The following is a 27065-nucleotide window of genomic DNA, read 5'->3' on the forward strand; positions in this document are numbered from 1 at the left end:
AAGACAGAATGACTGCATGTGAACGAGCATAGACAGATCCAGCCCTTGTAAGACAGAATTACTGCATGTGAACGAGCATAGACAGATCCAGCCCTTGTAAGACAGAATTACTGCATGTGAATGAGCACAGACAGATCCAGCCCATGTAAGACAGAATGACTGTATGTGAATGAGCACAGACAGATCCAGCCCTTGTAAGACAGAATTACTGTATGTGAATGAGCACAGACAGATCCAGCGCTTGTAAGACAGAATTACTGTATGTGAATGAGCACAGACAGATCCAGCCCATGTAAGACAGAATGACTGTATGTGAACGAGCATAGACAGATCCAGCCCTTGTAAGACAGAATGACTGTATGTGAACGAGCACAGACAGATCCAGCCCTTGTAAGACAGAATTACAGTATGTGAATGAGCACAGACAGATCCAGCCCATGTAAGACAGAATTACTGTATATGAACGAGCATAGATAGATCCATCTCTTGTAAGACAGAATTACTGTATGTGAACGAGCATAGACAGATCCAGCCCTTGTAAGACAGAATTACTGTATGTGAACGAGCATAGACAGATCCAGCCCTTGTAAGACAGAATTACTGCATGTGAATGAGCACAGACAGATCCAGCCCTTGTAAGACAGAATGACTGTATGTGAACAAGCACAGACAGATCTAGCCCTTGTAAGACAGAATTACTGTATGTGAACGAGCACAGACAGATCCAGCCCGTGTAAGACAGAATGACTGCATGTGAACGAGCACAGACAGATCGAGCCCGTGTAAGACAGAATTACTGTATGTGAACGAGCACAGACAGATCCAGCCCATGTAAGACAGAATGACTGTATGTGAACGAGCACAGACAGATCCAACCCTTGTAAGACAGAATGACTGTATGTGAACGAGCACAGACAGATCCAGCCCATGTAAGACAGAATGACTGTATGTGAACGAGCACAGACAGATCCAGCCCATGTAAGACAGAATTACTGTATGTCAATGAGCACAGACAGATCCAGCCCATGTAAGACAGAATTACTTTATTTGAACGAGCATAGACAGATCCATCTCTTGTAAGACAGAATGACTGTATGTGAACGAGCACAGACAGATCCAGCCCATGTAAGACAGAATGACTGTATGTGAATGAGCACAGACAGATCCAGCCCATGTAAGACAGAATTACTTTATATGAACGAGCATAGACAGATCCATCTCTTGTAAGACAGAATTACTGTATGTGAACGAGCACAGACAGATCCAGCCCTTGTAAGACAGAATTACTGTATGTGAATGAGCACAGACAGATCCAGCCCATGTAAGACAGAATTACTGTATGTGAACGAGCACAGACAGATCCAGCCCTTGTAAGACAGAATTACTGTATGTGAATGAGCACAGACAGATCCAGCCCATGTAAGACAGAATGACTGTATGTGAATGAGCACAGACAGATCCAGCCCTTGTAAGACAGAATGACTGTATGTGAACGAGCACAGACAGATCCAGCCCTTGTAAGACAGAATTACTGTATGTGAACGAGCACAGACAGATCCAGCCCTTGTAAGACAGAATTACTGTATGTGAACGAGCACAGACAGATCCAGCCCTTGTAAGACAGAATTACTGTATGTGAACGAGCACAGACAGATCCAGCCCTTGTAAGACAGAATTACTGTATGTGAATGAGCACAGACAGATCCAGAAGGATGCACCAAGTCTATACAAATACTCCACATCTACATCACAGTGTTATAACTATCCAGCTGCAATCTTTGATCATTCAGTGTACAAGTAGATTGATGGCTGTGACCAAGTTATACATGTACCAGAGACTATGCAAGTATAGAAGAGTATGCCTCTTTGGCTGAAATGTGCCACGTTGGCAAACCTGGGGATTGAAAGAGACCAAAGCATGCTTTGTGCCCTTATAAACACGTTCATTATACCAGTCTTGGTTCCAGTGTTTTAATCGTATGGAATCTTGCACCTAGGAAGTAGCCTGTTAGACATTTTATTATCATTATTATGATGATTGTGTGTTATTTTGGGGAAGTGTGTTATGATGATTGTGTGTTAGGTTTGGAAAATGTGTTATGATGATTGTGTGTTAGTGTGGGGAAATGTGTTATTATGATTGTGTGTTAGTTTGGGGAAGTGTGTTATGATCCGTTTGTGGTAGTTTGGGAAAGTATGTTATGATGATTGTGTGTTAGTGTGGGGGAAGTGTGTTATGATGATTTTGTGTTAGTTTGGGAAAGTGTGTTATGATGATTGTGTGTTAGGTTTGGAAAACGTGTTATGATGATTGTGTGTTAGTGTGGGGAAATGTGTTATTATGATTGTGTGTTAGTTTGGGGAAGTGTGTTATGATCCGTTTGTGGTAGTTTGGGAAAGTATGTTATGATGATTGTGTGTTAGTGTGGGGGAAGTGTGTTATGATGATTTTGTGTTAGTTTGGGAAAGTGTGTTATGATGATTGTGAGTTAGTTTGGGGAAGTGTGTTAGGATGATTGTGTGTTAGTTTGGGGAAGAGTGTTATGATGATTTTGTGTTAGTGTGGGGAAGTGTTTGTTCACCCATCCAAACTGATAAAGTATACTACACAGTGATGTTTCCCAAAAATGTACTGGAAACGTGAATCGTGATTCATGATTATGATTCCTATTTTGTCAGGACCTTACCCATATTGTGGTTTATTGCTATGGTAACATGGCTTAAAGAATCATTCCCATTTTAAGCTGACACACCATGATATAACTGCCCAACACATGCCTTATAGTGCCTTACAAATGTATCATCTTGCTAAAGGTAATAATGTGTCAGTTGTAAATGGTTTTGTTTATTTTTCAGAGGGGATGTCAACAAGAGTGACTTCCTTGGATTTACAGCTCTTCACCACAGTGCCAGATGGGGCCATGTAGACATTGTCAGCTATCTTATTAACTGGGGATGCAACCTCTTTGCCCTCGACAATGATCATCACTCGGCCTTGGATATTGCCTCACTGTATGAGAAGCATGATGTTGTTCGTCTTCTTGATGCCTCTTGTTCACAACAACAAATCAAAAACCCCAAAATTGTTGCCAAATTAAAAGAGGAGGCTATGAAAAATGCCGATAGAAACATTAAACGATATGAAAAACTTCAAGAAGAGGCTGAAAAGCGAGCTGAAAAGGAACAAAGAAAATTGAACAGCCTGAATAACGATTTCAAAGCCCCTGAAAAGAAATCCATTTTCAAAACACTGACAGTGAAGTTACGCGGTGGTAACCCTAAAACTAAACCCGGTCCTGGGTATGGTAAGAGGTATTCTGACATGGCTGGCCTCACATATGGGACCAGAACTGGGGTGGCTAAGAAGGTTCTGCAGAAGAAGGTTACAAACCCATTGTATGAAGATTCATCATTTAAAACAAGTGAGGTTGATGGATCAGGTAAACGGACTGTAAAGTCGATGGATGGAGTACAAGGTATCCGTGGGGCTTCAGCCGAGGTGATGTACATGACAAGTCGTGGCGAACACACAGCAAATGAAGTCAGCAGCTCACGACCTGCATTGTATGAATTATTTGATCCAAACAAAAGCAATTTGAGTAAATCTTACAAAAGTGAGTCTGATCTCTTAGTAGATTCAGGCGTAGATAGCTATTTCAGTGACCATGATGATGAAGAGGATCAGCCAGGATTGTTGAACAGACCAGGATTTGGGCAGACGGCTTTCTTCAGGAAGATCAACCCTGCAATGTCCACATTACAATCATTCGAAATAGGAGATAATCAAATGAGTGGAATGATGAATGGCATCAACGGGGACTTGGATGACCAGGGACTGACCAATGGCCAGGTTGGAGATGCCGACATCATAACTGCCAGAATGCAGGATCTTCCTTGGGACCAGGATGACCTTGAAAACCTGGATGATGATGAGGAAGAAAATGAGTTTTCTTCTTTGGAAATGTTCCTGATGTCTGCTGGGCTTCCAAATTATATTTCTCATTTTACTAAAGAAAAGGTTGACTTGGAAGTGTTAATGAAAATGTCAGACAATGAAATGAAAGAAATAGGGTTACCATTTGGGCCAAGGAAAAAGTTATTGGATGCCTTGGAGCAAAGGAAAAAGGTGCTCCAAACACCTGTTGACATGACTGACTCATTCTTGTGAAGATATTGAAGTGTAGATCAATATTTAAAAATTATGCATCATATGAATGTTCAAATGATAAACAATACAAATGTACATATAGACAATTGAGAGATTTCGTGAATGGTGCCTAAATATGATGTACGGATGACACTATTTTTGTATGTAGGAAAGATTTTCATATTATCAAACATCTTCGGTGAACAAAAAATGCGGAAAATGCTTGTAGACATGAAGTGTTCTGAAAAGTCATCTTTTTCGTTGACAAAAAACACCCGACCACCAGACATTGATGGATTTGCGCCTTTATTTACAACCACTGCATGGATGGATACTTAGTTCATTGTCAGCTTGAGGTGAAAATTCATATTTTGTCTTTGGAAAATATTTGTTTACCAACTCGACACCAGTATGTTTAAAACAGGTAAACAAGATATGTGTTATTCGTTATGAGTAAACATTACCAAATGTTGGGGTAGGTTAAAAAGATGAAACTGAATTAGAAAGGAATATATATTATGGACATATTTGTCATTCCCGCTATGAAATGTTCATTTCAGGAAGAATACAACCTTTATATTATCAAAGCTTTTATGTGCAAGAATGCATCTATTGTAACATTGGTTACTAAAACATGATTCACTTTTTAATGAAAATCATTTATTTAACCAAGAGTTTCATACCTGTATGTCATGTTACATCTAATGTATGCTCATCTGAAACACCTACCAGTATATATCAGTTATGCAAAGTGCCACATGTTGTCATGGAATCAGACCTCACAGCTACCATCTCTATAGGAGATGGTATTTATCACAGCTATGGCTTTCAAACAGGTGTATTCCATAGTTTCATAGACAACTTTCCTTACCCAGAACAAGCAAATGTGATATTTATCTGACAAGAAGTATGTTCTTTTTACATATATATACTGAGTCGTCCAAAAATAAACTTCCCAAAATGTAACTTTTAAAAATAATGAATAATTTTTCTCTGATGATACATCTATGTATCCAAAACTGGACCCCTATCTTACGTGACAGATTTCTGCTGGCTACACAAACCAAGTCTGAGATGTTTAAAGGTCGACTGTCCTCACAGACCATTCGAAATCGGTTATAGACTGACAGTCTCCATTCTCGACTTCCATTTTGTGACTTGACATTCTGTATACCCATGTTTTGGAACAGTGGTGTAGCCTAATGGAACTGACTGTGGCACTGTCAGTACATCACACAGATCTCAGCAATGAAATAATAACAATTTAACCATCTTACCATCTCTTGCTCTTTTATATTGCCCTGAAGAAAGAATGTGAAGTTTCTTTTTTGACTCAGTATATGTTCCTACAGTTATCATCAACTCCCCATATGTTCACATAAAATGAAAATGCTATACTACTCAACAAAAGTAAAGTACTCACAGATGATACTAATAGGAAACAAATGGATGGTCCTTAACGTCTTTGAGTAGTATATGACATAATGGAATGTAAAATAACTTGGTAACACAGGACAGGGAAGCATTATTCATGTCAAAATAATTTCTGAGACTATGAAATTTGTATTCCAAAAATTACAGCAAGTCTCCATAATTGTAAGTATTTGTAGATTTTATGAAAGTGTTTGGTTATTTTTACTCATGATCTCATTTTAATCATAAGCGGTCAAACTTTTGTCATAATTGTAAGAAACCTGTGCTGGCAAGCGAGTCCATATTATGCTACTTATATGAAAAGGCAAGGTTTAGGCATCAATCTGAAATAGTGTTGAAAGGATTTTGCTAAAAGGTGAGAGTGTTCTGCCTCCGTGGAGGCACCTGCCACAATCACACACACAGAGATCCAGGGTGTGCAGTATCACTGATAACCTGTAACAGGCTGGTTTGAAAAAGTGTACATACTTAAAGACTCAAGTCACGCGGCATACATGCAGATAATGCAGCTAAAGGTCATCTAGTTGCCATGGTACACAAGTCACTAGACGTCAACTAATTATAAGGTTTGCTGCATACATTTAAATATGAGTTCGTGATTTATTTTTATGCTGCTGTTGCCAACATTCCAGCAATATCACAACAGGGGAAACCAGAAATGGGCTTCACATATTGTATCCATGTGGGGAATCAAACTCGGGTCCTCAGAATCACTAGCACCTTGAATAAGAGTATGGAGACAGTAACAAATATTTTGCAAAAGATCAATTAATCCTTGAAACATACAATAATCATTGGACAGATTTCATCCTGGGCCTAGATTATTGAAGCTGTCCTAGCAATAAGAGAGATGTAAGTCCTGCACATGCGACTATTGTAGTGCTAAGAGAACTTTGAAAATCTAGACCCAGGTGAATATAAACATGGATATTTCAGGTTTGGGGATATGTTGATCAGTTTCCTGAGTGATCTTCAGTCCAGATTGGCAAGGTTTCAGTTTACTGAGTTGGTTTCATTTTGCTGAGTTGTTATATGGGCACAGTCAACCTTGTTCAGGATTTGCATTAAACAAACACTGTAGTAAATAGGCACATTTCTTTTACCTGTAAACAAATGAAATGAAAGACACATCTTGCTCAGATATTGCAATCCTCTGTTGTAGACTTTGTACTGAGTATGAAAACTAGAATGTCCGGATCTAGAATAAATGTGTTTATACTTGAGATCACTAAAACATCGGGATTGTTCACAAATTGGAAACAACTGGTCAGCAGAATCATAGAAACATGGGGGTAGCGGGGTGGGGACTGTGTGTCATCATGCCCATTCAGTGTTGCTCTCTATATCAGTTACTGGACTGTCAAGTCTACTGTTCATACCCTAGATGGACTTGCTCAGTACGGTATTGAACAATCAAACCATGTTTAAATGAAGTTTTGATGTATATTTATATTTTTCATTTCATTTTGACAGCTCTGTTGCAAGTTCATGGCTTTGTCTATATTATTTGACATGTGACCCTCTTGTTTGTCATAAGGTTTTTGTGAGGCACTTATTGTGTTTGAATTAAGGCATTCATACAGCTCTTTCTTGTATTGTCGCTTCATGTATCAGTTCCATTATATTATTGTTTGAAAGATCAATTGTATATATGTTACTTGGACTTTGATTAGACATACACACCATTTCTATGACAGACAAGAATATAGAAGAAGGGACTGAATATAACTTTTATATCTCGGTAAACCTTTTTTAATTACTTATGAAGTTAATATTTTGGTCATTAAATATATGTTTAATATATGTAAAGTATCGTCTTTAAATAGAATCATTTAAGAAAGGAGTGGAAGATAAATACGTCTTAATGAAACTGTGTTCTCTCTCAGACAAGTACAGCATTGCCGTGATCTGTCTGTGCACAGCACAAGGTATGGCAGTTGTCTCACTGGAATGACAATTCAGTGTCTCTGTCTTTCCATCGTAAACCCACATGATATGTCAACAGTGCACTGGGAAAAAAAAAGACATCAGTTTGTAGTATAGTGTGAAAGGATCTTTCCAAGAGGTCTAATAAAATGGATGCTTTAATTCTGCAGAGAGGTTAATGAATATGGGCTTGTGGGGATTCTGTGGCTGTAAGTATGTAATAAAATGTTCTGATTCTCATTGATACACTTGAGACATGTCATGTGATGTATACACAATACTGTTCTCATTTTGTGCTGAATGTATCTGAGCTCAAACCTTTGGTGTACAATGCCAAATGTGATTGTCAGTATGTGTGATATTACCTGCTGTTCCGATATACTAGCTTCCTGGCTCTTTAGCTTCCTTCACAGGGAACCAGTATCTAGCTTCACTCTATAGCAACATGACAGACATAGAAATGTATTCATAAATGCATACTTATATGTGTTAGAATGTTATTTTGTACATTTAAGGCCTCTTGGTGCAAGTGAACTTGAAGTATATATAGCATATACCCAAAGAATGGAATAAGTTGTTATCCCAATATTATGAGTATATGATTGTGTCATAAGATTTAAATGAATCTTTAATTGTATTATTCCAGTTGCCAAATCTATATAATATTTTTACCTTTAACCTAAAGCTACTAAAAAAGCCAAGATACACATAGTGGCTTAAGACTTAACAAGAAATTACTCTTATTTATTGTCAGTATACCAGTTATATACATTATAAGAAAGGAAGTTAGTTAGAACAACATGTTTAAATTTCCTGTCTCAAACCATCTACTGTCAAATGAGTCATGCTTAATTCCTTTAGATTTATATAAGATTTTAACATCAACCAGCGGTCAAGGTAAAGGAGATGATAAATTATTGTAATCAGGCACATTGCTTTGGGCTGAGTAGAAGACAAAACAATATTGTAACTGACTACAAATAGTGGACATGGTCAAATCTGCTGACACAAATGTCCAAACTTGATTATTTACTGACCATCATCATATAGTTAGTATATTGCTGAGTGCAGCATCAAACATCAAACATGATCGCTTTGTGAAACAGGACGATGAGGTCATTCTACAGCTATCAGAAGCATCCTAAAGCATGTACATTTTCAACTTTAACTTTTTAGTATGGCAGCCATGTGATATCTTTTTTTTAGTATTTTCTACAAAACCTGCCTGTAATTTGATGGAGCTGATTACTAGTATTAAGGATAGAGATGTGCTTAATTTCTTAATGGTTTGATCTTCTGTAACCTTATTGGTAGAACCCTTAGTCTCAAACACCTATAAATAGGAACAAAACATCACTTATGCAGTGATGTAGTATATGAACAGTTATATACCTGTTGATCTAAGGAAGGATAAGATATATGGATGAACACATTCTATATTTAACAATGAGGAGCCACACCATTGTCAAGGAAGTAATCTACACAGCAACGTCTCTCGTCATTAATAATAAAGTTGTTATTACATACACTTACTTCATATTTTATATTCTGCATGCCTCAGAAAGAAGTTACTTGTTGACCTGTTTTAGTGTTCCTGTGTATAAACACTTGTAACAGGTTAGGACCAAATATGACTGAATTTCTTAAGTTTTAACCACACTGAACTTGAGTTTTGAATTGCTGGACTACGTCAGTGACTTTAAATGTAACAGATCAACTGTTTCCTAATTGGCTCTCTATATATATATGGTGGCATCTCATTGTACAAATATGTAATGGGACATATCATTTTGTGGGAATAAAGCGCCCTTTGGAGAAATAGATGAGAGAAAACTGTTTCCTTTCTTGCAGTCAATTTTTCAAGTCAATCTGCTGCAGTCAATCTGCCAATCAGTTTTCTAAACCTGAAGTTTTGAAATATGTCCCAAGCCTTTTTTATCTGGTTTTGTTCACTGAATCTTCAAAGAAATTTATTTTTAATATAATGGATAAAGTGAATCCTAGACATGCCTGTAGTTTTTATGAGAAAATTATACAGCTTTTGTGTAAGTTATTCATTCGAGTGCAAGACAGAGTTGACAGCAATGTGAATTTCAGGAGCAGAAGTTAAGAACAATGAAGCATTACTTGTGTAACCTTGACCCTGATATCAATGTGGCGATGAACTTGTCAGTTTCTTTTTTCTAAATTACATGAATGTATTAAGATTTTATGTGTTTCATTTCAGTGGAAACAAGTTCAGCAAGATTCTGGGATATACATAAACCTGTTAAATAGTTCTGTTGAATACTATTTCTGAAACGTGTCATGGTGAGGTCTATATTCAGTTATGGCTATAATCCTAAATCCCATGGACTGCGTTGGAGTTTTCATTTCTTGAGGTGGAGCTTGGCACAGCTAGTCAAGTGTCTCTAGGAGTTTGTTTCCAGGCTGTGATGAGTGCTTGTGTACATGGGACAACAACTATATTTATTACTATTACTCAGACAGGCTGTATGTTGGAAATCCAATCAAATGCATTGTACTAATCTGCTGATGAACCTCTTAAGTCAAATTCATCAGTGATTTTTGTGTTAATTAAATTATGATCCAATCAGACAGTTGTGTTTTTATCTTCTCTGGATGAACAGATTCCATGCTTGTTTGGCTGAATGAGTGAGTTCAGTTTTAAAAAACTCACAGCAATATTTTAGCAAGATCAGACATGAGCTGCACATATGGTGGCATTGATGAATAAAATGTTCCACTCACCACACAGAAGGGGAAAAAGAGAAGTTTATAAGTTTAACACCACCCCAGGGATCATACAATGGAAAACACATAGAGATAGGTTTCAGCACCACACCACACCACACCACACCACACCACACCACACCACACCACACCACACCACACCACACCACACAAAACACATGGGGTTCATAGGTTTTAACAGCTCATCAGGGACCATATGACCCTATAAACCAGGTGCTTGTAGGTTTTAACATCACTCCAAGTACCGGACAACAGAAAAGGTGGGTTTTAAAGGCTTTATTACCACATCAGGGACCACACAATGTGAAACAAATGGAGTTTATAGGTTTTAACATGTCAGTGACCTGACAACACACGTGAGTTTTATAGCTTTTAACTGCACATCAGGGACCACAAAACGGGAAACACGTGGATTGTGTAGGTTTTAACACCAAATCAGGGACCATAAAACGCTAGACACCAAGTGCTTATAAGTTTTAACACCAAGTCAGGGACTATATAACGCTAGACAAGTGCTTATAGGTTTTAAAACCACATCAGGGACCACAGAACGGAAAACACATGGAGTTGATAGGTTTTAACACCAAATCAGGGACCACACAATTGAAAACACATGGAGTTTATAGTTTTTGACACCAAATCAGGGACCACACAAAGGGAAACACACGAAGTGTATGGGTTTTAACACCAAATCAAGGACCACACAAAACGGAAAACACAAGGCGTTTATAGGTTTTAACACCAAATTAGGGACCACACAAAGGAAAACACATGGAGTATATAGGTTTTAAAACCACATCAGGGACCACACAAAGGAAAACACATAAAGTTGATAGGTTTTAACACCAAATCAGGGACCACACAACGGAAAACACAAGGCGTTTATAGGTTTTAACAGCAAATCGGGGACCACACAAAGGAAAACACATGGAGTTGATAGGTTTTAATACCACATTACGGACCATAAAACCTTAAACAGCAGGTGCCCACATGTTTTAACACCACATCAGGGATCATATGACCTTATAAACCAGGTGCTTATAGGTTTTAACATCACTAAAAGTACCGGACAACAAAAAAAGTGGGTTTTAAAGGCTTTATTACCCCATCAGGGACCACACAATATAAAACAAATGGAGTTTATAGGTTTTAACATGTCAGTGACCGGACAACGGAAAACACATGGGGTTGATAGGTTTTAACACCACACCAGGGACCATAAAACCCTAAACACCAGGTGCCTACAGGTTTTAACGCCAAATCACGGACCACACAACGGAAAACACAAGGCGTTTACATGTTTTAACACCAAATCAGGGACCACACAACGGAAAACAAACGGAGTATATAGGTTTTAACACCACGTCTGGGACCACTCAACAGAAAACACATGGAGTTTATAGTTTTTAACAGCAAATTAGGGACCACACAAAGGGAAACACACGAAGTGTATAGGTTTTAAAACCACATCAGGGACCACACAACAGAAAACACATGGAGTTGATAGGTTTTAACATCAAATCACGGACCACACAACGGAAAACACATGGAGTTGATAGGTTTTAACACCAAATCAGGGACCACACAGCGGAAAACACACGAAGTGTATAGGTTGTAACAGCAAATCATCGAACACACAAAGGAAAACACACGAAGTGTATAGGTTTTAACAGCAAATCACGGACCACACAACGGAAAACACACGGAGTTGATAGGTTTTTACACCAAATGAGGGACCACACAACTGAAAACACACGAAGTGTGTTGGTTTTAACAGCAAATCAGGGACCACACAACGGAAAACACAGGGCGTTTATAGGTTTTAACACCACATCACGGACCATAAAACCTTAAACACCAAGTGCCTATAGGTTTTAACACCAAATCACGGACGACACAACGGAAAACACAAGGAGAAAATAGGTTTTAAAACCCTGGCAGGTCACACATCACAAATAATCAGATTTATAACGCCATGCCTTGGACCACACAACCCAAGAAAATGGAGCCGTAAAAGAGTCACGTGCAGCGCACAGATGTACTAACATGAGAGTGTTTCTCTCATTCGCAAAGTGATGATTGATACGTAAGGAAACACTTCATCTTTGTATGACATCATCGCCTCTCTGTCAGTGTCACATGACTCTGGGAAGAACGCCGACGCAAGTTTGGAATCTAGTTTGAATTCAGTCAATCTTTAAGTAAATACAACTATTTATGTTAATTATTTTTCATTTTTCATATATTTTTCTAACTATTTGTTTTACATGAAATATGTTGTAAAACTCTAGTCCATATAATAGGTTTAACTGCCAGAGGATAGATTACGATAAATGGCTATCTTATTCACTTCCATTGTTCACAAAATAGGACAACATTTAGAATCTGAATTGACATTAAAACTGAGACTTTAAAACACCTTTAAAAGCAGTCTGAACAAAACACACCTTTCTCAAAGACATACCCCTAGGGCAAGAGGACTTTGTTAATACGCGCATCCTCTCAAAGCTCTTGAGTGTAGTTATTATAACTTGACTCTGGCCCTATATAAGTATAAGTTCTTAGCGAATACACAAGTTACAGGGAATGTGTGACACCTTTCATGTACTTCCTAAAAGTGATTTCGTGAAATCAATGCGCCCCAAGAGAATTAATGTATTCCCAAAAATTCCCAGGAATTTCATGAAATTGTTTAAATACAATTAGTATTATCTAAGGGAAATTCACGCGAGCCCTTGTTGAAATAGAGAACACCAAATATATATAATATGAGTATATATATGAGGCTTTTAAAATCATTTACTTTTCAATTGTCACATGAGGTCATTTTACGAACTCTCATTCGTAATCAGAGTAAGGTACATATTATTGTTACCTGCTTAATGTTTAATGTCTTCTCCATATGCCATGAGTCACTCTGAGCTATCTAAGTGATACCCAAACAGTTATATCAATCGTAAGTAGAATAACATGGACAGTGTGACTCATTGTATTAATCAGGGTCACAAAGTCTTTTACATTATCTCTTCTCTGTACTCTTGCCTTTAATATCATCGATGCATATATGAACATGTCTATATGCTCCTTGTATCTGTCCACTGCATGTCGTCCAAGATGTCCACCAGGAGTTGCGCAACTCGGGTGCTCCAGACACAAGTGATGGTGAATCCGCGTTCATCTGGATTACGTTTCTCGGTTTGTAAGCACCTTGCTTTTCCGTCAAAGTGGTAGAAATTATAGTCCATTTGGCTCAAAAGCGGACCGATGAATTGCAGTCTAGCTCGAAAACTAATAAGCATAACATACTCAATGAAACGCTGATCATAATCAAAACATCATACAAACTCAGAGAAAGGGACAGCCAGGTGTACGAGGAACCTTGGAGACAGCACAGCACAGGTTAATGAATGAGTATCTTTCTCGGCACTTGTGCACGTGTTTCTCGAACACCTGACCGTGCATTTCTCTGCACTCCACTCTCGTAATAAACAGTGAGCTGAGTCAATATTTTAATGATAGTTTGTTAAACAACGTTTTTATTATTAGGACAAAAATTCTGCGAAAACCTCACAGAGTTGGTATGATGATTTGATTATGATCAGCGTTTCATTGAGTATGTTATGCTTATTAGTTTTTGAGTTATATTGCAATTCATCGGTCCGCTTTTGAGCTACACAGACTATAAGGCCTGCATCGCTTAGTCTTTTCTCACACATCAAACTGTTATTGTTAAAACTCGGCGTCAGACAAAGCTAGCAAGGGAAGCCTCTTCAGTCAGACTCGTGAGGCTGGGTGCGTTTTTATTGAAATAACTCAGAAACGCCGTCATCTCAAAGATAAAATCACCACTCAGTTGTCTGGGAAATAAATACACAAGATAACGCCAAAAATATCTGTATGGGCTATGTCATCATTATTACTAATAACAATCGACCATCTTGTTGGATAACTATACTGGACTGTGTGTGGGCCACAGCAGTAATATTAAACACATTCATGGCCATTTCTCTCCCAGTTTTGTTCAAAATCGAAACACAATTATTCTGAAACGTGACTCTGATTTTATCTTTGAATTTTTACCTCCTAAATATTCGGCACGTGTCTGTTTTTGTTGAAGGTTTTAACTGTGTAGGTCAGGTCCATTTCTTATTTCTCTCCATTGATGCTAAGCATGTTGATAAATCTTTAACGCATGAACACGAACACATTCAAAAACAAAGAAACCCCCAAACAAATATGATTGTCCTTAATATATTCCAGTGGTTAAAGAGAGAAGACTAGATCCAAGGGAGATTTGTTGTGGCCTAACAAAACATGAAAAAGTGTGTCGCAGTAGGACACCATTATCATTGCCAGGCTTATCATGTATTTTATCAGCGTCACAGGATGTAAGGAATATTTCACTGGCTGTGCAACAGGTGGAATGATAAAGATCGGGGTGGCAGGAGGATCTAACACTATATGCAGGTGTCGGGTCAAAGCAACACGTCATCATATTGCAGCCAGACTTGTGTTGTCGGGTCTATGGTGTTGTTTTGAGGGTGTGATTTTCATGGTCTAGTGAGGCAGCGGGGTCAAAGTACTCCTGAAATCACTTCCTGAAAACGAGGACCGCGTCACGCCTAAGTCCAAGATTCGAACCTCTAAATACATACAATATGTAAAATCATTTTCCCTCGCCGTGATATAAGCAAACGTTGCGTAAAACTCTACTCACTCACTTCTCACTCATTCACTCACTCACCCACTGGTTAGATGTCACGGTGTTTATCATCATGTTGAAGATTATCAGACATTGTTCGTGTGCGTGTGTGCGCGCGCGCGCTCTGGTAGGGACTGGTGCCGTTTTCGCTGTGAAACCGTTTAACATGGATACCCGTGGTTTCAGTGTCATTCGCAGGCTCTATCATTACGCTACAGATCAATGAAAATACACATAGATTACGACAAATCCGCTCTGCCTCATAGCAAACCACCTACCCGCATAAATAATGCCCTTCTGCTCAGGAACCTGTTAGGGGGAGTAAGCAGTCCCCGGTTGCTTATCGTACAAGCCATAACAGGATTTGTTGATCATGTTCTAAAACATGACTACGCAAATCGCATCTTAGTGGGTAGCAACAACCAAATACCTGTTAAATCTTGAGAAAAAATGCATTAGGATGATGTCTGGCTCGGATTTCACGTGCGGTCGAGATAAAAGCCAAAGGGAGACAATCCGAGTGGTCAAATTATCTTTCCTCGTGGACTCAGAAATCCCGTTACCTCATCACGTAGACAGCTGATCCACTGTAGCAGGGAGGTTAGTTGCGTGCATACTGGAGGTGCAGGCTCACAAAAAGTACATGGCTTGTATACACCAACAAATTGGTGCACACAAGGTGTTGAATGTAACTTGCACTTGAACGTCACTTAACGTGTCACATAACACATCAGTCAGGAGTTTAGTAAGATATAATTTCTAACTTGATAAACGGGGATGATTCTGAACTGTAAAATATTTGTCAAATATAATAAACAAAGAAATACACACTCCCCCCACAACTGTCATTTACTGACAGATCGAAATAGCTTAATATCGTGAAAATTAATAAATATTATCAACATTATAACAATGAAATACTTAGGAAAATAAGATTCCTTATGGATAACAACTTATTTATTATATATGAAGCATTTATTATATATATTGCATCCTATGTATATTAAGCTGTTATCCATAAAGAATATTTCTTTCTTATTACTCGCAAACTTAAAAAATTCCGATCAAACAGATCAATGAAATACTTGGGCGTCTGCTCGTGATTCTATACAAGAGTCTCATGCTTCGTTGATCTCAACCAATTAAATTTAATTGTGACCTTCCCGTATTTTCCGTGAGATAGCGAGGATGTCCCTTATAAGGTTGTAGGAGTTATTCCCCCTTCACACAGCCTTACAAGGTGGCAATATCATGGTAACACGTCGATTACCGACAGAGTGAGTTTAGTTTTACGTCGCTTTTAGCATTATTCCAGCAATATCACGACAGTAACACCTGAAATAGGCTTCACACATTGTCCATGTAGTAAATGGAACCCGGGTTTTCTGTGTGACAAGTGAACGTGTTAACCATCAGACTACCCCACCGACCCTCGATCACAGAAGAGAAAAATATATTAAGATTTTAGCAGTTAAGATACTGACGTTGTTGAGCATTTTTTTCTTATCGAATTTGATCTATTTTTGTCGGTGGTTTAGTAGGGATATGGGCTGTGTAAGCCCGTTAAAACTGTTGTCCATTACATACTTTTCAACAGAAAGATAAGTAGATGTAGATGTCTTGCCTTTAAAGAATTATCGCGAAACATGATCATATGTGTACGTTTGAAAGACGAGGCGTTTTGTCACCTGTCCACACTCCTGCGGAGGATACCGTTTGCCTCAACTATTTAGATATGTATGCAGTGTGATAACTAACGACCTTCGCTATGTCTGGATATCAAATTCTGACTTACTAATAATCACCCTGTGTGCATGGCAAGGGCTGTGAGTGTCAAGATTCCTTTTGATAATGAAAGCTGTTGGTGCCCATGTTAATTTTCTCTTATCAGAGGGGTGCTCAAAGTCTGTACCAGTTATAGGGAAGCTGATGTGGCTGAGCAGGTTCAATTTTTGACCTTGTGTGATGGTGATTAGACGACTGAGGGTCTGAACCCCAGATGGGACTCAACCCGACAAAAGTCCTAGAATCTTTACTTTACTGAGATAGTGTTCCCCAAAATATTTTAAATCTAATTGTTTTGTCACTTGTCACTTTTGATGTGTGAGTTTCAGGATGCGAGCGACAGATCACGGAACTGAGCCGAGAAATCTCCGAAGATGGCTGATCTTGTTATTGTGTTTATGTTATTACCGCTAAACTTCTGATATGCAGCAATTGTTTCACGAGTGGGCTGCATTTGTTTACATTTGAGATGCAATTCCTTCAAATTTGCCGTAATTCCTTCCATTCCTTAGGGGGGAGCCTGAGACTACACTACACTACCATTTTTGATGAATTAACAGAATACTGAGCTGTACCTAAATCTTCTCTAATCTGGGTGCTGCATTCATATGTGTGCACTGGATTTACTTCTTGCTGCTCAACTCCAGAACTCATATAACCAGCAAAGTATCCAGTAAACAAGGTTAACTCTAGACTTCTGCCTGAAATTTCAGGGGACACTACTGCTAAAAATAGAACATAAGCTCTCAAGACAAAAATGCCGTCAAAACATAACTGTTGAACTGACTTCCAAATTTTGGCTGTTAAAGGAATACATATTTTAGTTCTACATCTGTAATTAGAGTATATTTAGACAATTTACCAATCTTCAACTAATTCTAGTGTACTGTTCAGCACGTCTTTACATAGACAGCATAGCTCATTCTTCCTTCAGTTTATTTCATGCAGTATTAAGCCTGCGTCTTAAAATACTTGCTCTTCATATGAACAATTCATAGTTGTACTTATCACTGATATTCATTAAATAATTTTACAATATAAATAGTAAAACAATCCAAATCACGACAGTCAGCTGAATGTTATTGTATCCATACAAGTGAAAACATGTAGCCTTCAACACCAAACTGTATACTTTCAGTTATTTGTCAGAGGCAGATAATCATCCTTCTCATTCTACACGTTTATAAGCCTCTTCCTTAAAACTAATTCTAAACAGTTGTCTTCATGACTATGACATGTCACAGAAATAACACAAAACCAGCATAAAATATAGTTGCTGTTTATTCATAATAACTGATCTTATATTCTGCCTTTAACCATACTAGTTAACTCAACAAAATAGTCTTTTACTTTTTGTGCCTAAACGACTATCTTAAATTACCAGTGTAAGCAAATTTGACATGAGACGTGTGCATGATCACTGCACTGACACACCAACTGGGCCTGTACTTCAAAATGACATCTCAAATTATTCTGTGTAGCCGTTGATATACTGATATATGTATCAATCATCAATACGCTACAAATAAACATATACTCTATGTCATGAATGTAAACACATCATTATACTCTGTGTTTATATTCCATGATGTGCATGAAAAGCATTAAGTGATAAGATCTAGACTGCAACAATAAAATGGTTTATACGACTCTACAAGGCTATAATTAACATACATAACAGATAAAAACATTTAAAATGAGTAAATAATAAACACTGTACAAATGGTTTTTGCTGACAGCTTTTTCAATACCTTGAACATGAAACTAACCAAAAATACTACAACTACATTTTCCAAAATGATTTAAACTTCGTATAACGTGACTTCTAAATTGTCATCAAATAAAAATACTTCAAGATTAAATAAGGTTAATTGAAGTAACATAAATAAGACTTAAATTTCACAAGAGATATGATCTTATCACTTTAGCATTTAGCACTGTTCATTTAGCTGAGCTTATAAAGCCCATTTTGACACTATAATAAGCGACAATAAGACAACCAACAATGTACATACAAAATTATTAAATCCAAAATAATCATGTTACCCAAACATTATTTCATTGTTTATAAAAACCTAGGATGAAACAAAGGAAGAAGACATGGAATTTACAGACAGAGAATACTACCCCTGCCCACCTCCAGACCCATTTTGTCAGCTGTAGTTGTCCCCCTTGGATCTGGATTGTCCCAGGAATGCTAGACTCAATCATACACAAACCATGGTGTATATGTAGACATACAGCAGAGTCCTTCCTCATCATCACATAAAATACAAGGCAGGCATCTGGGGACAGAAGAAGAAAACAACAGGGACAAGCACTCCACACACGATGCTTCTCATGAGTTCATAATGGAGTCAATTGTAATGCCACTGGCTGAGGGTTTGACAACGTGGTGTCACGAGAACAAAGTACACTTTCAACATGAAAGCTGCTTTTTACAAATGTGCACTTGAATCTTTTGGCAATTTCTGCAGCCCAGGAAAGGAAAGCGTTGTTGTTTAACTGATCATACACATCAAATCAGACGAGAGCGTTTTCTTGACGGTGAGTCCATTATCACATCAGGTGAAGATGTCCTCTTTCTGTTCCTCGAGAATTCATCATGAATAAATCGATTAAGTTCTTCAATGTTATTTCTAGGCAGTGAATTCATAGCTTGTGCCCCTGGAGTGTGGGGAAGGTTGTATCCAACACTAATGTTTGACATAGCTCCATTCAGACCTATAGAAACAGCAAAAAGATAGCATAAATAAACGTAAACAGAAAACGTAGCATAGCACCATGATGAAATATGACCTTATATATATATACACAGTATCATGTTTGGTTGAGGTGGTCAATGTGGTCATCTCATTGTGAAGAAAAAAATCTCTGTTCAAAATTCTACATCACATGTTACAATCAAGCATATTTTAAATATGTTACCTTGCAGCGCAATAGCCTCTCTGAAAGCCTCTAAGTCATTATCAATGGCCTTTTCATCTGCCGGCAGACATGGAGCAGCAAGGTCAAGGCCAACACGAGAAGGGGGACGACTTTGGGGAACACCTAGTCTATTACGAGGGGGAGGGTTCTTGCCACAAAGGAAAGCCAAAAGTTCTTCTCTTCTAATGTGTCGGCGTTTCTTCTTTGCCCAAGCAATAATATCCCTGGTTTTATGCTGGCGGCCACACTGGACACCCATATCTATACAGTTCCTCACAGTATCTACACTATCTGGAAACAAAGAACAAATTAAAACATAAATATTGTATGTACTCCTTTTTCATAACAGTGAGTGAGTTTACTTTTACACAGCACTCAGTAATATTCCAGCCATATGGAAGCGGTCTGTAAATAATCAAGCCTGGTACAGATAATGGACCTGGCAAAACAGTGAGCATCCATCTGCACAACTGATAACCAACAACAACAACAAAAATAAAACCCACACAAAAAGATTACTCTCCTACTTTGGGTTCCATGCGAACAGCCAGCATAGTACATTTGCCACAGGCCAGTAAGATGGGACGATTTGTGACATCTTATACAATCCATTCAATATAATGTACATGTTTATAAACTTTTATGAGTCTACACACCAAATTAATCATCTAAACATCATTGTTAGGATGATTCAGTTTCACTGAGAAAATATCCTAAAATGTGTAACACTGTTTTGATTTATGCAGTGATCCTTTGTTTACATGGGTTGTACAACTCATCTAAGCCTTATAGAGAGTAAATGATCCAGACAATTTGTCATAAACCTCACTGCTGCAAATGTGGAAGATTATTTAAGTAACAATGTAAAAAGTATTAAGATTGCATCGAATTGCTCTCATTGAGCCAGTATCTTCTTACATGCAAATATACCTGTTTGTTTACAAACAAGAGAAAAGCCTGCTCATGTGATATGTGGCAGTAAGTCATCACAGCACCAGTGTGAACAAGATTTACTCATCATAATCAAAGTAGCATTATTTTTCATACTGAGAAATTTGCCTTAAGATTACAGATATAAATGCAAAATATAAGACTAATATACATATGTGAACAGAGCTGTCAAGAGTGAGTGAGTTTAGTTTTATGCCACTGTTATCAATATTCCAACAAATATCACCGAGGCAGGAAGAAAAAGAACACCAGAAATGGGCTGCATGCACTGTACCCACATGGTCAAACACAGGTTTCCGATGTAACAAGGAAAGACTATCACCATTAGACCATCCTACTACCATGACATATGGAGAGACCACTATAAACTGATTTTCAAATGACACACTGATTCTACTGAAACACTATGAAAATGCACATTTAATTTTTTGGGGGGTAATATTAAGCAAAATGACCATAGAGTTATGTTGCTCTGGTTAGTGAGACATCAGATACAGGTTTGACCCTTATTTGAAGTGAATAGAGATGACACCAGCATTTTTTTCATTTTGACTATGCATCCTAACAGCATAAACTTAAATCATTGTAAATGTCTATCACTGTAACTTACATTTAATTTTTTTCTATTTGAAGGTAGTAAACGGAACATACAGGAAAAGACATTCTTGATATAATGAGTGTGTGTGAGAGCAGGATCCATAATCAATGACAATATTCAGTGAAGACTACACCATGGGACTTTCATAAATAGAACAAGGCTGAGTGAGGTCTCCTGCTGCCTTTACCAATTTGCCAGCAATGTACTGAATTTGAAAAAAATATTCAGGGATAAACACTTTACTGAACATTAATGCATACTGCTTTTAACAACATGCAAGGACATTTCCTTATATCTTAACAGCGAAAAATACAAGCTCATCTTGTAACTCCAAGGCTTGACATTTTGGTAAACCAGCACTACTCCTTGGACCCAGTCCCATGGTTCCAAATGATCGGAAATTATGGTACCTTAATGAAACTCTTTACTGACAAATCAAATGCAGACATAAGGGACATAGTATGGGAGATAACCTGTAACACCTAAAAATGAAAGCCACTATGTGTTTTAACAGACATGAAGACGTCCCTTGAAAAGAGTTTTTAGCCCTTTCATGTGCATGTCCTAGTTAATTTTCTAATTTTGATATTCTCAGCAAGTCCATCAATCAACAGGACAGGCTTCCATGTGATTGACACTTCCATCCCTCTTCAAGGCTATTTTGAATGTCACATTTTCACTTATATTTCTGATCACTATGTTAGACTGAGAAGTGGAAATCAAACTGGCAAATGGAAATCAAGGGTGGGTAATTTGACACTGCTAATACCAAAGGATTGGGTGCATGGGTTAGTGTAGTGTTTACCCACCAAAATGTAAATCCACGAAATATAGATATCTATGACCGTTGAGACAATTATTTTTTGACCACATAAATTATGAAAAGACAGTAATTAAGATACACCAGTGACACTCAGTCGTCCATGTGGGTAACAAATTGTGTGTTAGTAATAATGATGATGATAATAATTCACTTATATAATAGTGCCTACTATCACCTCAGAATCTGATTATCACCCCAGACAACCCAAGCTTCTTGTGAATTGCCAAAAGGTTAACAGTCACATGTATTATCTCACCAAGTAGCCATTTTCTTCTGGATGAACAGATGAATTTTGTACTAAGTCAGTGGCCTAACATGGTCATCCATTCAAGGATTCTACGAGCTTGATGTTGCTCAATTTCACCGATTCATGACCAGAGCTCTATGTACAGGATCACAGGTCATACAGTGATGAACAGCATGAGCACTCATCTATGCAACTGGGACACAATGACGTGTGACAACCAAGTCAGTGAGCCAGAACACCTGCTCCTGTTTGTGACCTCTTACAACAAATAAGGGTTAATACACCTGTTCCTGTTAGTGGCCTCTTACAACAAATACGGGTTACTTAAGACCATGTCTTCATGGGTTAGCCAGATTTTGAATTGAGATAACACAGAGAAAATTCTAAGGAGCAGAATTTAATCTTGAGGTGGTAAATGTTACAGCAATATTCCAGACATTCCAGTATCTGTAAACAACTGAGTTAAGGGCAGTTTGCTGATTCACATATGTATAATAACCACCTGCTACTCATTTTAGACATTTGTTCTATTTTTAGATAAGTTTGCCTAATAAACCTGTTCCTCTCAGTTTGCTGTTCATTCTGCATGAAAGAGATGAAAATATTAACATTTTCTTGGTCGTCTTATTTAAATATAAATTTGTAGCAAAGGTTAAGCAATTAAAACTAGTTCAGAATTATAGACCTAAAATACTAAGTCATCGAATCTTGCCATTTTCACTTGTCTTCAGTGCCATTTAGAAGTCTCAGGCAAGCACATGACAATGAATTTTGAAGGGTGGAGCTACTTTTACCCTTCCAGGAATTCACAGATCTTACACAATGAGACAGGAGGAAGTCCTCAACTTACCTTTGTATAAACTAGTTACAGATATTGCAGCATTCTGAAATGGCACCCACATTGAAAGTCCTTGTTGACGATCTGAAAAAGTAGAAAGAAAATTCAAACAATATAGATACCCATATCAGAGGTCATATGACAATGTCACATTAATATCAATACATTTACATGAAACTGACTGCTTTAGTAATGCTGTTAGCCTAAGACTTGGTGACCATGTGATTTTCCAGATCACGCATATCAAATTCCAGGAAATCTCTTTGGGAACCAACAATATCCTCATTAGAAAGTGGTCTTATCTAAACTTATCCCTAGAGGTTATCCAATGGTCCGAATCAACATATCTAAAACAACAAAGTGTACAAATGCCATGCTTCAGAAACTGCTCCTTAACATTGGGCATTTAAACGTAAGTGATGTCAATTGGTATTAAACAGGTTCAATGGTCAGTATTACTCAGCGAATATCTTCACCAATATGTCAAGAATAAAGGGGCAGAAAATAGTATATATTAATACCCTGTGTTATTGCAAAAAAAATTATACAAGCACTCTGTACTCATTGTTTTCCATAATATACACAGACAAGTTTAAAATTGATGTAATTATGAACAAGGATAGAACATGTGTCTTTCAAATACAGTTCAACTGTTGAGTTAATGGTATGATAACAGGATTGTGTAATGTATTTCAATTCAACAGAGTCATATTATTTGTGGATGCATGTCAACATTTTTAGGAACATACATCCCATATATTACACTCACAATAAAAGTGTCATTTCACAAAACTCAAGGACATTTTCCAGTACTGGCAATTTGCATTAGATGGCAAAAAGCTGTATTTCCTCAGTTGTAGCATGAACAATTCATCCAAGACTAGAAATACAGTTATGGCGCAACATTGATTGATCCACCAGCACTAACCATCAACTAAAATGAAACCTCTGACTGGGTCAAAGCACTCATTTATCATGTGAATATTTAGTCCACCCCATGTTTATATGTTGGTTTTCAGCATCAAGACTCGGAGACAGAGATAGAGAGAATAATTACATGCCACAAGTACATTCATAGGAATAAATGATACCCAAACTACACACTGTACAGTCAGTACTGAACATTTCGAGAATGTGAAAAATAGAGTCATGAAAAGGGCACAAATTAATCACCCTAAAATGATATGGTGACTACTGGCCCATTCTATATACTTTCTATCTTAGGAGGACTGACAAGAATAAAATTTCATACTTTTGGTCACACATATTTATAATTACCTTTATACAGTTGAGCAATAGCAGTAGCAGAATTTTGAAATGTCAACCATAATTTTTTAACTGCGTATTCTTTCTCAGCCTGTAGCCTATCCTCCATGTTTGGTTCCGATTCAAGATCGTCCAGACACTGGTCCTCAAAGTTACTTAGCCAATTTTCGGCCGGTTGTTCCGAATCCTGGTGTTCCTCTGGATTCATCATAAACTTAATTATGTCCCTAACTTGATCTTTGTCATGGAAATGTGAATACGACAAAATAAAACTCAACAAAACTTGATTGAAATGTCGAATCCGCCTAGACAATCAGCCTTCTCGTAACACCGGAACTAATTTTCGCGCACGCGCAGTGACACAGCAAATTTGACGAAAATAGCCGAAGTAGCACGGAACCAAAAATCTCTTCCTTGGCCCTTGAACAAGTCTTAACAGTGCATATTAGGACTGGGTTAGAGCTTGTTCTGTATCATGACTGCAAAAGTAACACCAGCTGACGGTAAGTTAATTTTGCTCCAAGTCGTTTAAATATCTGCGATCCCAGACTTCCCGCACGAGGCGGCCATCTTGTTTATTTTTGTTAGGAGCCGGGTGCATCACTGTGGATTTTAATCAAAATTTTCACTGTTTTTGGAGTATAGCAGTTTTCCCCGCTGAAGGGGTAAAATCTGCAGACATTGGGCGAATCGCAAGCAAACACGTGAAAGTGACCGTCTCACAAAGAAGTCCTCCGATCACAGGGCGAGATCGCCAACGTACGGTCACTTCTCCTAATGATATGAACAACAGCACAATGAACCATGTAAATGACAAGGAGGAGAATCAAGTCGATCATGAGGAAATGGACACAGACCAAAAGGAGGGTCGGTTTTTGATAGTGGTTATTTCGCATTTCTAAAAGATTGTAATGTAAAAGCAAGTGGCGCTCGGTGTCTCAAACATGGGCCGACAACGTGACCCATGAAGCCAAATGTTTACTCCAACATGCATTTTCCTGGCGGCAAGTGATGCCGACTAGTTTTAGAAATGAATTGTAACATGGTTAGGTAATTTTAATCATTGTTGGTGGTTTTAAATATTACATTCATTAAAAAGATGAGTTGACTCTTTCCTGAGTAGAATATTGTGGATGAGTGAACTGTCCCCCAACAACTGCATAAATTAGCAACCAGAATGAAAAGTGACACATAAACTGTCTGTTTTTTGTGTGTTTATAGTGATAGTCATTATAGATGTGTTCATTTACAATCCATGAGAACTTGATAAGATTTTCTACTATTGCTTGTTATTCCCCGCATTTATTGACAACCACCACTTGACAAGAGCAATGAAACTGTTGTAGCATGTGTATGATGAGCAATTGAACATAAACTGTAACAGTTGCGAATTCTAGAGCTAGCTTATGATTCATAACTTTATCATGTGCTCATTCCAGAATATACGTCAATATGGAATTCAGTTTAGTTTAAAAGGCTTATATCTAGCAAGACCTGTATCTGGCAGTTTTCAGTAAAGGTTAAGTGAAGTATTAGTCTTGGTATTTCTGAAATTGATTCAATGTTATGAACTCATTTTCACCTAGAAAAAAACCCACAGTTAGTGAACTAATGGTAGTATCTGTTCGGGCCACATTCTGTTGTATATTATTGATGACCCTTGTGGATAGCACCTCCTGGTGGTTGTAAGGATGGACACCTTTGGTTAAATACACTTGTTCTGCTCCATTTAGGAGTTTTGGTTGTGTAAAGTAACTAGACAAGGGAGGATAAGCCCTGTGCCTCGATTTAATGTAAACAATGTAATGTTAAGCTCAGTGATATACTTCTCTGTAGGTACTTATCAATAATGTAGACCTGTTCATGTTTACACTTTCATAGTTATCCAAAGAAATGTGTTTTTTGACTGGCAATAAAACATGTAAATACAACAGAATATATATTTGTTGATCATAATGCAGCAATATGGGTATTATTTAGTAATAAAAGTGTCATCATCCCCAAAGCTACATGACTTCATGACTGAAAAAAATGTGCCCGCAGGAATATAAGTAGGACATAATGTAAGTATAAAATCATGTCAGGTACAAAAATGTATTAATTTATATAGGAATTGAAGCAATCATGTCTAGTCTGTTTGATAGTGAGTCACTGTTTGGAAATTCACTGGAATTTGTATTTTGTGATATAGTTAGGGTGGAGAAAATAGTGTGTTACCAATTCTTAATACCTTAAAGTTAGTTGTACCTCAAAGTGTAGAAAACATGGTAGACTATACACTTACAAAAATTATCTTGCATATTTATAATGCACTGTTTAGTTGTTTTTGCTCTGTAGTTTATGGTGTAAGATCATTTTTCTAGGCATTTTAACTTATGCAAGTGACATGTTTTATTTTGTAAAGATATGATTTCCAAATTTTGAGTAGGGTTTGGGATAAGAATAAGCTTAAATTTTCATGTATTGCAGTGTTCATGAATAGTGTTTATACGAAAGAAGACATTGGTTCTTGTAAGTTACAGGTGTCTGACCCATGAATATTACAGGACCCATAGAAAAAAACACATTTCAGATTAACATTTCTTATAATCAACTTTGAAATTATGTACAAATGTATAATTTGTGAACAACAAACAAGTGTGACATGCCACATATGACAACCTCAG

General features: G+C 37.6%; 3 protein-coding genes across 4 annotated transcripts in view; 2 read left to right on the top strand and 1 right to left on the bottom strand.

The window, feature by feature from the left end:
• The window catches only part of LOC137284558 (pre-mRNA splicing regulator USH1G-like), a 42615-nt gene extending 32510 nt beyond the window's left edge, over nucleotides 1–10105 (top strand). The window contains exon 2 of the mRNA XM_067816406.1: nucleotides 2857–10105. Within this exon, the coding sequence (XP_067672507.1) occupies nucleotides 2857–4168 (1312 nt within the window). The 3' untranslated portion in view covers nucleotides 4169–10105. The remainder of the gene's footprint in view (nucleotides 1–2856) is intronic.
• Nucleotides 10106–18011: 7906 nt separating this feature from the next.
• On the bottom strand, nucleotides 18012–25409 carry LOC137285034 (HUWE1-associated protein modifying stress responses-like). Its single transcript, XM_067817217.1, has 4 exons — nucleotides 24412–25409; nucleotides 23146–23217; nucleotides 19677–19967; nucleotides 18012–19472 (listed from the first exon to the last, which is right to left on the bottom strand). Exons 1-4 carry the CDS (start codon nucleotides 24608–24610, stop codon nucleotides 19267–19269), a joined length of 768 nt encoding a protein of 255 aa, XP_067673318.1. The 5' UTR covers nucleotides 24611–25409; the 3' UTR covers nucleotides 18012–19266.
• The window catches only part of LOC137285026 (ubiquitin carboxyl-terminal hydrolase 7-like), a 47895-nt gene continuing 45575 nt past the window's right edge, over nucleotides 24746–27065 (top strand). The window contains exon 1 of one of the 2 annotated variants that reach the window (XM_067817201.1): nucleotides 24746–24902. In XM_067817201.1, coding sequence (XP_067673302.1) covers nucleotides 24875–24902 — 28 coding nt within the window. In that variant the 5' untranslated portion in view covers nucleotides 24746–24874. Of the gene's footprint in view, nucleotides 24903–24949; nucleotides 25267–27065 lie in introns of those variants that run through there. The other variant, XM_067817199.1, reaches the window with a different exon arrangement.

This window comes from Haliotis asinina, chromosome 5, assembly GCF_037392515.1.
Source record: "Haliotis asinina isolate JCU_RB_2024 chromosome 5, JCU_Hal_asi_v2, whole genome shotgun sequence".
NCBI lineage: Eukaryota > Metazoa > Mollusca > Gastropoda > Lepetellida > Haliotidae > Haliotis > Haliotis asinina.